The sequence below is a fragment of the Barbus barbus genome (genome assembly GCF_936440315.1).
Source record: "Barbus barbus genome assembly, chromosome: 26".
Classification (NCBI taxonomy): domain Eukaryota; kingdom Metazoa; phylum Chordata; class Actinopteri; order Cypriniformes; family Cyprinidae; genus Barbus; species Barbus barbus.
Genome location: NC_136754.1, coordinates 13797436 through 13808206, shown reverse-complemented (window position 1 = coordinate 13808206; position 10771 = coordinate 13797436). Strand labels below are relative to the sequence as shown.

At 37.9% G+C, this 10771-nt stretch overlaps 1 protein-coding gene across 1 annotated transcript; it reads left to right on the top strand.

The window, feature by feature from the left end:
- Positions 1 to 2780: 2780 nt before the first annotated feature.
- On the top strand, positions 2781 to 9435 carry LOC306845956 (suppressor of cytokine signaling 6-like). The gene is made up of 2 exons (XM_079378978.1): positions 2781 to 3109; positions 5518 to 9435. The coding sequence occupies exon 2, from the start codon at positions 5635 to 5637 to the stop codon at positions 7231 to 7233; it is 1599 nt and encodes a 532-aa protein (XP_079235104.1). The 5' UTR covers positions 2781 to 3109; positions 5518 to 5634; the 3' UTR covers positions 7234 to 9435.
- The last annotated feature ends 1336 nt before the right edge of the window (positions 9436 to 10771 follow it).

Genomic DNA, 10771 nt, shown 5'->3' with positions numbered 1-10771 from the left:
CAATTATGATATATGTGAAATCTTAATTGCAGCATTATTTTCACTTGCAGGCCAAGTGGGAAACAAGGAATCAATCAAAGCTATAACACCAGAGAGACATATCAAAGAATGACTTGCATGCTGCTGCTAAAATAAACCAGCCGAGAGCACTTTCCATGTGCTTACAATTTATAATGCTTTGTTTGATAGAAAAGCCTTATTGTATTTTATTTTTTATTTATTTTTAGTCGATATGACAATAGTTGTGACACACATTAACAACTCTCAGTCCTATTATTTAAATTGTGCTTCAGCTCTTCAAAGTACTGTTACAGCAACAATGTTAAACCACTTGAAGAGAACCAATCGACCAAATAGGCTATTTGGGCACCAAAATATTATCTAAAGTAGGCAGTTTATTACATTAAGCAATTAGTTTGTTCTGACTTTTACAGGCACATCAGTTTATTGATTCCAGTGTATTTTTATGAGCACTAGTCTCATTTACGATTTATCATTAACATTTCCCTTTATCATTAATATTTTCATCAATCCACAGGCATTTTTATCTCCAAACGACGTAAAGGAATCTAATAATTTAGTGCCTCAAAGTGGAGACAAATCTCTTTTCCTCCGATGTTAACAGATTGAGCTGTAAAGGAGACTCAGGTCAGCTCTCTCCGTTGAAGGACGAAATAAAGCCTTATGTCGACAATCAGCCCTGATTTGTGATCCATCATTCACATCACTCCATCACACGGGAAGACTTCTGCAGTGAATGAGAACAGCCTGTTGGTTGAGTCATCACACGTACCCTCACACTGGGCTCCATCGCCCCCAATCAAACTCATTGTCCTGCTGCTCACCAGCCCTCTGTGTGCACCTGTTACACGTCTCCGCTAAAGGATGGCCCATCATGACTGCTTAATATGACCTCCGACCCTCGTGAGCATGTCAATCACTCTTGCTCATGTTTTCCATCTGGCCTCGCCGCCAATCGAGGCATGAAAACATGTCAGATGACATTGAGTCTCAAGGCAGTTTATGCTATCAAGGGAAAGTAATGTGAGCTGTCATGGCGGGTTTTGTCACGTCACTGTTCAAAACCACTGGAGAGATTTGTTTGACATACAGACAACATAATGTAGGTCTAATACTCATGCCCAAACTGTGTTTGTTTACAGATTACATCACTTTATTTAATTAGGGAAAATTAAACTTCACTGAGTAGATGTTAAAAATCCGGAAGTGTTTGTCATTTGTATTCAAACCTAATTTTGCATTTGAAAATTCTGGGGGTAAAAGAGTAGAAGGATTTATTAGATAAATAATAATATAAAATAAAATTTTACTGAAGCTAATAAAGCTTACTGTCCTAAGTATTTGCTGTAAAATGCATTACAGTGAAAGCAGAATATATTGTGTTGTCTGTGAAAGAGGTGCTTGCTTGGCTAACCCTTGTTGCTGAAGGTAATTATCCCTCTGCAGAGTATCTGTCTCCTTGTTGTAGCTTTCAGCACACCTGACCACAACAGCCCACAGCTCTGTCAGTTAAACGGGGCGGAAAAAACAACACAGAGAAAGAGTATGACATCAATTAGCCTGGCCTTGGCATGCATAGGCGCCCTCTTTAAAATATTACTGACACTAATTAGACCACACTTTAATCAACTAAAAGTCTGATGTGCAAAAGCACAACAAAAGTGCAGGAGGGTTTGCATTTTTCTTGTGAGCAGCCTGGTTTGCTTTTCCAAGGTCTCTTCAAAGAAGTATATTGAGGAGAATACATAAAAATCCTCAAAAACATTATCTTGGAAACAGAGTTTAACTTAAATGTACGTTAATAAAATAAAAGTAAACCTGAATATACATTTTGCACTGTTTAAAATTAGTGCAAATAATAAATATTTAACAAACAATTAAATACACACATACATTACAGCACTTGAACCTCTACAGCACCACACACCAAAAAGAAGACCAGAAACTGTAATTAACAATAGACAATTAAACAATTAACAATAGACAGCTCTCCAGTTATGATTATAATAGTACCACACAAGTAGCCTACAAGTAATGCATATTATTAAATCTATTTTTTATTAAATATGTAAAAGCAATAAACTTAAATATTTAAATTAATATGACTGTTGCTTTTACTTCATAGATTTGTTTTTATTATCATTATTATTTCAAAGCGCACAAACTAATACAAAGTCATTTGTTATATTAGGAAATATGAAGTAAAAAAAATATTCATCCCAACAATTAAAAATATTTACTAGTTGCCCTCTTCTATAATCACGACTGTTGTCCCATTATATGCCAGTGAATTTTTTTTTTTTTTTTATATACATATATGTATAGTCATTAAGTCTCATTTAAAGAAAAAAATATTACCACCATTATTGCCCAGGAAAAAAAGACACTTCAGTGACCTTTTGTGCATGTTACATGTAACAAAAGTGTCAGAGGAACTAGGCTAAAGGTTGGTATTTAAGTGCTATTTAAACTTTCTAGAGAGACTTAATCAGTATAACAGTACTAAACCACTAAAGTACAAGATGACATTACAAGAATATGATTGTGTTGGCCAACAGAAACTGGAATTATAGGAACCGGAAGTATATAAAATTACAAAAAAATGAAAAGACAAAATAGGCTATAAAACACGTGATAACGGACCTGACATGAATATAATATAAAGTAAATAAAAGCCTATTATGTCAATAATATGCGGTTTCTGGTGCTAAAGCAGACAGTCAGTGGTGCTCAATGATCTCCTCCCCTCCTTCACATTCACTCCCATGATGCAACAGCAAACAAAGAGGGCAGAGAAAAGAGACAGGACAGGGAAAAACGGCAGCTAGCTAGAGAAAAGTTTCAAACGCCGAAAATAGGCACAATTCAAAACGTCCACACCGTACGGTGTCACTTTATCGCAAAACGCGGCCATAAAGTGCCCATTATTCCTCGTCTCTGTAGAAATTGAGCTCGTTTCTGCGCTGTTTTTGTAAGTGCAGGTATCAGCTAGCTGTGAAGTAATAATGTCTGCTAATGTGATTTCATAGCTCTGCGGACACTGATATGAAAACTGCTGTTAGTTGACAGTGTATTCAAGCCACGGCAGGTAATGTATAGTTAATATTTGTATGTGAATATTGATGGTTAGCATTGTAGCATTAGACAGAAGTGATGTTTAATATACAAGGCCTTTGCAGGTTAGCATGAGTGCTAACTGCTCTTAAAGCGTTAGCACGCTCATTTTTATGAATTCTTTGAACTGTATAACTTGTTTATAGGATAGCAGATTCATATTGTATGTCTGTTATTATCTGATGAATTCATAATGCGCACTAGACATGACAGACAACAATCAGACATAAATATTTAACCTACTGCAATATAATAATATCATTATTTTGAAATGTAGCACATGTGAATGCCAGCCTTGATAACCCAATACATTTTCCTAGAAAAGTGGTATTTGGTACCATGTGTTTATGTTAAATATGCAATATGGTTTTTAAGTCTACTGTTTATTGAACAAATAGCTTTTAAAATCAACACATTCATATCTATTAAAACCCTGTTTACTTTATTGGTTCATGTTGCTGGTCCTATTGTGTGTGATTTATTTGTGCATGTTTTTTCCTACAACAAAAAAAGCTTAATGTTTGTCTTTATTGTTCAGAAGTTAAAGGTTGATAAGATTTTATAATATTTTTTTTGCGCTCTTCTGCACGCCAAGTCTGATTTATTTAAAAATCAGTAATGCAGCAATATGGTGAAATAATAAAAACAGATTTTTTTTTTTTTCACAGTGTAATATTCAGCAGTAATTACTTTAAGTCTTCATTGCCACATGGTCCTTGAAAAATCATTCTTATATGCAGATTTGGTGCTCATGAAACATTTATTCTTATTAGTGAAGTCAAGTCTGCTTTATTGTCAATTCTTCCACATGTACGGCACATACATACAGAGAATTGAAATTGCTTTACTCTCAGACCCTTGGTGCATACAGTTAACATTTAAGACACTGACAGTAGACATTCAAATACAGATAAATACAGTTTAAACATATGTACATACAACTATACAGATATACAATGAGGACATTGTAGAAAAATAAAAAGAGATAGATAAAGTGGCATAAGGCAGTTGGCAGATAGAGTGCAAACCAGTTAAATAAAACAAAACTGTGCAGATATACGTGTAGTGCAAGAAGAGCTTATCAGTCTGTTAAAGTGACAAAAGAATAGTCTTTTTATCAGACTATCCGAAGAGGTAGTTTGCAGTCAATGCTGGATGAGGTAGTGATCAGTCCAATGCTGCACAAGTGACAGGTGCTGGTCACAGTTTTTAAGTTGGGGGGGTGGTGTTGTAGTATCAAAGTTCAGTGTTGCATGGGGTAAAAGAGGGGAGGGGGGGCAGGGACGGGAGGGTGTTCAGCTTCCTGACAGCCTGATGTATGAAGCTATCCTTCAGTCTGCTGGTCCTCGCCTGGAGACTCCGCAGTCTCCTCCCTGATGGCAGCAGACTGAAGAAGCTGTGTGACGGGTGGGTGGGATCACCTGCAATGCGGAGGGCTTTGCGGGTGAGACGGGTGCTGTAGATGTCCTGGAGGGAGGGGAGAGAGACACCAACGATCTTCTCAGCTGCTCTCACTATGCGTTGAAGTGACTTGCGGCAGGATGCGTTGCAAGCGCCATACCACACAGTGATGCAGCTGGTTAGGATGCTCTCGATGGTGCCTCTGTAGAAAGTGCACATGATGGGGGCCGGGGCTCTGGCTCTTCTCAGTTTGCGGAGGAAGTAGAGACGCTGCTGTGCTTTCTTGGCCAGTGCTACAGTGTTGTTAGTCCAGGAGAGGTCCTCTGTGATGTGCACACCCAGGAACTTGGTGCTGCTCACTCTCTCCACAGTCCCACCGTTGATGGTCAGAGAGGCATGCTGAGTGTGCTGATTATTATTATCTGTTGAAAAATATTTTTTACAGTTTTTTTTTTTTTTTACCCAGGATTCTTTGAATAGAAAGTTCAAAACAATGCATGTATTTAAAATTAAACTATTTTGTAACATTAACATTTGTCTTCACTGTCCCTTTTGATTGAATTAATGCTTCCTTGCTATTCATTTCCTTAAAAAAAAAAACTTTTTGAATAGTAATGTAATAATCAGACATAACCCAAAACAAGGACTAATACATTGGACCATTTAGACCAATCATTGAATGCAGCCTAATAATCATTTAATTATTACCTTGTCAAGAATTGGTCTTAAAAGGGGGATATTTTCAGTCTCTAGCTTTTATGACAAATTGAGACACTTCCCAGAATATTTGTCACACCACTCATGATGAGATAGTCAAGGTGAAAAGGTGTATAAAATGGTGAAAACCTTAAAAATCTCACAGAATTTTCTTAAATTGTGAAAGTAACATGAGATGCGATTGTTGTTTTATCCTGAATGTAATGAAGTTATATATGTAATTACTTTTTTTTTAGTCTATTAATGTCTTTTTCTGTTTTGTAGGTATGGCAGTCGTGGGTCGTATGTGATCAGCTATGTGTAAGTGTTCACAATCATCTCCCTTATCCCAAGATCATCACGCATAATCCCCCTTCAAATCATTAAGGGGGATCTTTCAGAATGAAGAAGATCAGTCTGAAAACAATAAGAAAGTCATTTAACATAAAAGGCAAAGAAGAGAATGAATTTGCCATATCACAGCCGGACCTGTCAGCCAGTTTCTCCGCTGAAGACTCTCTGTTTGGAGGATGCTACAGCAAAGATCTCGTCAGTAGCGACCTGGATAACGAGGATGAAAAAAGACCCAAAGTCCGATCTAAGAGCGAGGGTCTCATGGGCACCTTGAAAAGGAGACTCTCAGCGAAACAGAAACCAAAGGTCAAGGGGGGTTCTCCATCTGTATGCTCTATAGATGATGACACTTTCTCTTCTTCTTCGGCACCCATTACTCTAAGTGACATAAAATCCCAGCATTCCTCCCGCTCCACATCCATCCATAGTCATCATTACAGTCCCACCCCGTGGCCTCTCAGACCAGTGAACTCGGAGGAGACGTGCATCAAAATGGACGTTAAGGCATTAATGAACTCCTCAGATCCAAGTCCGGCTCTCAACGGTGTGCGCCAAGACTTCCTAGACCTCCAGAGAGAGTTCAACGAATCTAGCGATTCGTTGAAACTCACCAGACGTGTGCCAGACCACCATTCTGGCGCTCAGAATGGCGATTTGCACCTTGAAATGGATGAACACATGCCTGTAGTCATTGGTCTTGCAGCTCAGGATTATATTCAATACACAATGCCTTTAGATGATGGACTCTTTCCTGACAACGAAGGTTTGCGCTCTTTTTGTTTAGATGGCACCACACCCATGGACGTCGTTCCGCAGTCAGAGGAATGCAGATCTCTTCATGCAGAGGAGGAACCTATTGACCAGGACCTCCTGTCACCAGACATCTTCATGGAGTCATCATCGGTGAACCAGCTCTTTTTAAATACTGCAAATGTCTTGCTGCAGGGCTCCAGACTGGAAGCCCCACTTTCCCCCTTGCTACCTCCGTTGCCTGATAGTTATCTCCAGAGAAGCTTCTCTGGGTTTGGTGGTACACATGCTCAGGTTGCAGAGAGAGTCATGCACCATCTCAACTTTGACCCCAACTCGGCTCCAGGGGTGCAGCGGATCTACGATGCTGTGCAGAACAGCGGACCCATGGTGGTTACTAGTCTCACGGCTGAACTGAAGAAACTAGCCAAGCAGGGTTGGTACTGGGGTCCCATTACAAGATGGGAGGCCGAAGAAAAGCTGACGAATCTTCCAGACGGTTCTTTTTTAGTCCGCGACAGCTCCGATGATCGATATCTTCTAAGCTTGAGCTTTCGCTCACAAGGTAAAACTCTGCACACACGAATCGAGCACTCGAACGGCAGTTTCAGCTTCTACGAGCAACCTGACATCGAAGGCCACGTGTCAATCGTGGATCTCATTGATAATTCGGTCAAGGATTCAGAGAACGGAGCGTTCTGCTATTCCAGATCTCGCTTGCCGGGCTCCGTCACTTACCCCGTTAGACTGACCAATCCCGTTTCGAGGTTTATGCAAGTGCGCTCACTGCAGTATTTGTGCCGCTTTGTTATCCGCCAGTACACGCGGATAGATCTGATCCAGAAATTGCCTTTACCGAACAAAATGAAAGATTACCTGCAGGAGAAGCACTACTGAATGCAGTAAATCCTGACTCGGTTGCTACTTGCACTTTTTAGAAAGACATATTGAAGCAGGTTTTGCAAACATTTCAACAGTTTTGTTACCATTCAATTACACATATTTCTGAAAGAAATAATGATGATGTTTGTCATTCTGGTAGAGTAGATAATTAAGTGGTTTGTGAAGAGATGCAGTGCCAGAATGTCGTTCGAGTGTTTGGATCTCAATGTTGGAGCATTTTACGCATGTTCTCGTAGTACTGTAGCATTTCGTTTTTGTTACAGTCAAAGACTGTCCAGTATTTTTCTTCATATCATCCCACACTATGAAATATCAGCACCCAATTCCAGCTTATTTTTGGGCATTTTGAGGTTCTTGGCAAAAATGCGCAGAGTATAGAAGCCTTGATAATGGCCGCACGTTTGTGAATGCGTAGATGCATTCCTCCTTGCCCCTTTTTTTGAACGCATAACTTTTGTCGTACCAGCCATTGTTATGTCATCATCTTATTCAAAGGGAAAATGTATTGTACAATATGCCAAATGATGTCCTCTCGCCATACACATGATCTTACCCTTCTGTGGAGATAATCTAATAAGCTATATTAGCTGCTCATATTTGTCAGATCATATTCTCACCCCTTTTATGTTTGCATTCTTTAGCACGTAATGCCAAGTTTAGGTGCCTCACTGAAACTCATCTTTGCTGTAGTTAATTGATTTTGGACTGTATGATTTGTTCTTTATAACTGTCATCTTTTAACAGGCATGCAGTTACATTATAAATACATCTGGTGTTTTCCCCCTTGCTTTGTTTAAGTGTTCATTAGTATTGTATATCATTGTTTAAAAACTGAAAGGTTTCCTGTTATGGACTATGTCAATGGTACAGTTTAAAATCATCTCTTTTTGGGAACAGAATTTGCCCACTGATATGTTGTAACTTGAACTTGTTCTCCAGTTCAAAATAAAAGTTTTATATGATTAATCTCTCTCAGTTCATTCTACTGTAAAACTCTTATTCGATCTGTAAAGTAAAATCCCATTTATGGTAGTAAAAACGTTTTAACAGATGCAGTGACATCATTTTTGTTTTATTTTTACATTCATTAATGGATTTTTTTTCTCCTTTGTCAGTGTTTTATTTATATGCTTATGTTGTATTTGATCTTTTACCTGGAGAATTGCACACTTTCATTAATGAATTGCAAAGTAGCAAACAAACATCAGGCAAATTAGTTTTCTCTTTCTTTTGTGCCATTGTTGAACTGAAGTTTCTTGGCTTAAATATAATTCTTAATATAACTAAAATACTGTATAAGTAACTACTGTATATAATGTTTTTAAGTAGTGGCTAAATTACCTTTTATAATGACTAAATGTATACGTATAGCTGTTTTCTACTATAGGTCCTAGTAATGAGTTTCTACAATGTACCTAGTAATGAGTTGCATAAAATATCATTACAGACTTTTTTTATGGTTTCAGTGCTCAATCCAGTGTGCCGTTAATATTTTTATGATTCACCTGAAGATCGTGATTTGGCTTATTTGGTGTAGAACGATCATCCCTCTTGCACATATGTGGTGGGTTTACATTGATGATCAATTGTGATGTTCCCTGTTTTTCAGCTGAGGACTGTCTTGATGGCACGCTCGGCACAGCAGTGCTGTTATTTTAATGTTTCTGCGCTTGAATTAATCGTTTTGGAAATAACAATACAAGTGGGCAGAGTGTAGGCTTTAATATTTGTTGCCAAAGAGACTTTGCACTGTTTTCTCCATTCAGCACACATGCATGTTTTTAAGACTTTTCAACCTTTTCCTTATTTTCTTTAAATCATTTTTATTACCAAGCAATTTGAGACAGGGTGATTTAAATTTTTATATTTTGAGTTTTTGTTTGTAACTGCTGAGTAAATGAAAGACAGCACAGGGCCAACAACTTTCTGGCTGAATTGAAACATGTTTTTTGCAAATGCATCGTCACATTCCATCAAAAACATACTGAACACAAATAAATTACTTAAGCAGTTCTGCAAGTCTCCAGTGACAAATACATTTTTAGTATGGTTTTTGTTGTTTTAAACCATTTTCAGACCAGCTCAGTGTTAATAAAGATTAATTTGATGTTGCTGTGGGAGAATCAAAGTGTTTTTACTAATGCCTGATTTTCTTGTCTGTTATTAAAACATTAAAATCTTTTAATTTTGTAATGCAGTGATTGTACGTAGACCATATGTTTTGTTACATCTCACTGCCATTTAAAGACATCAATAGACCAACAGCTGCTCTGGTGGAGGTGAGTGTTTTTCACTGGAAGTGACATTTACATGCTCTGGACTTGAGAAGGCATCTAAGATCTTCAGTAAACTGCCTCAATTATCTTCTGAACAAGACAGATATGAATCCTTCTTAACCAGTGTACATTTTGCTTGTATTGTGCTTTAACCCACCCAACGGACTCCAAAAGTAAGCATTCTCTTAGAAAGCTGCATTTTATTTCACTTCATCACATGTTGCCTATTACGTTGTCAATGCATGATTTGTCAATCCCCTACATCACTGTGACCCTTCCTGTAATCCATCCTGTTAAGGCTCTGGAGGACACTTTATATACAGGTGGTGAAGGATTTCTGGCTCTGTTTATTACTCCCTCCCTTCTTTTTTAATTGGTTTCTTTGGAATTTCATATCAGACTCCTTTGAGAGCTCTCTACACTCCACTTGAATGTGAATGCCTTCTATGTTTTAATCAAAATTACCTCTTTGCATCTGTTTGTCTATTGTATCTGAGGTAATTGAGAAGTTTTGACAGAACATAGATTTCATTAATCCACTTGTCGTTCAAGTAATCGGAGAATCAAATCTAACTACAACATTTAAATGTACAAATATATAAAATAATGGCGACATAGCTCAAAATTATCCTATTTGATGGCATTTTAATGCATTGTCATGCTATTGTTCCTCAGCCTCTTTTATTACTAACTTGCCTGACAATCAGTACTGCTGCTGGATGTTTTTTTTTCATAGTAGCCCACCACTCGCATTTCAACCTTTGACTCTGCTGTGCATGAAAAGCCCTGCAGGATTGTGGTTTCTGACATGCATCCACCAACGCTTATAACATTACCATTATGCATTTTCAAAGTCATTTAATTCTTTCATCTTGCTCAATCTTCCTTGAATTTCAAACAAGTAATTCTCAGTTATCTCATTTCCTGATGTAAATAATACGGCCTGTGTACACCTATCTGGTTACTGACAATTTCATCTATTCCACAGTCTGTTTTGTTCTTTCATCTAATGGCAACTACTCAGCACACGATGAAATGCTTCTGTAGACCATGTTGATTTGGTTAATATCGGGATACATTCTGTAAACTTAAATCTTACATCAGAGATTAAGCATTAAATTAGGTTTTATTCGGTCCTCTCTGGAAAACTCGTGTGAGTTTGACTGGCAAGGCCAAGTGCCTTTTGAAGCATATGAGAACATTTGAATATTTCACAGGAGCAAAATGTCACAGATGAAAAATCACATTCCTATAGC

Bases quoted from the DNA above. Each gene is read 5' to 3' on its own strand.
- LOC306845956 (XM_079378978.1), top strand. From the start codon at position 5,635: ATGAAGAAGATCAGTCTGAAAACAATAAGAAAGTCATTTAACATAAAA.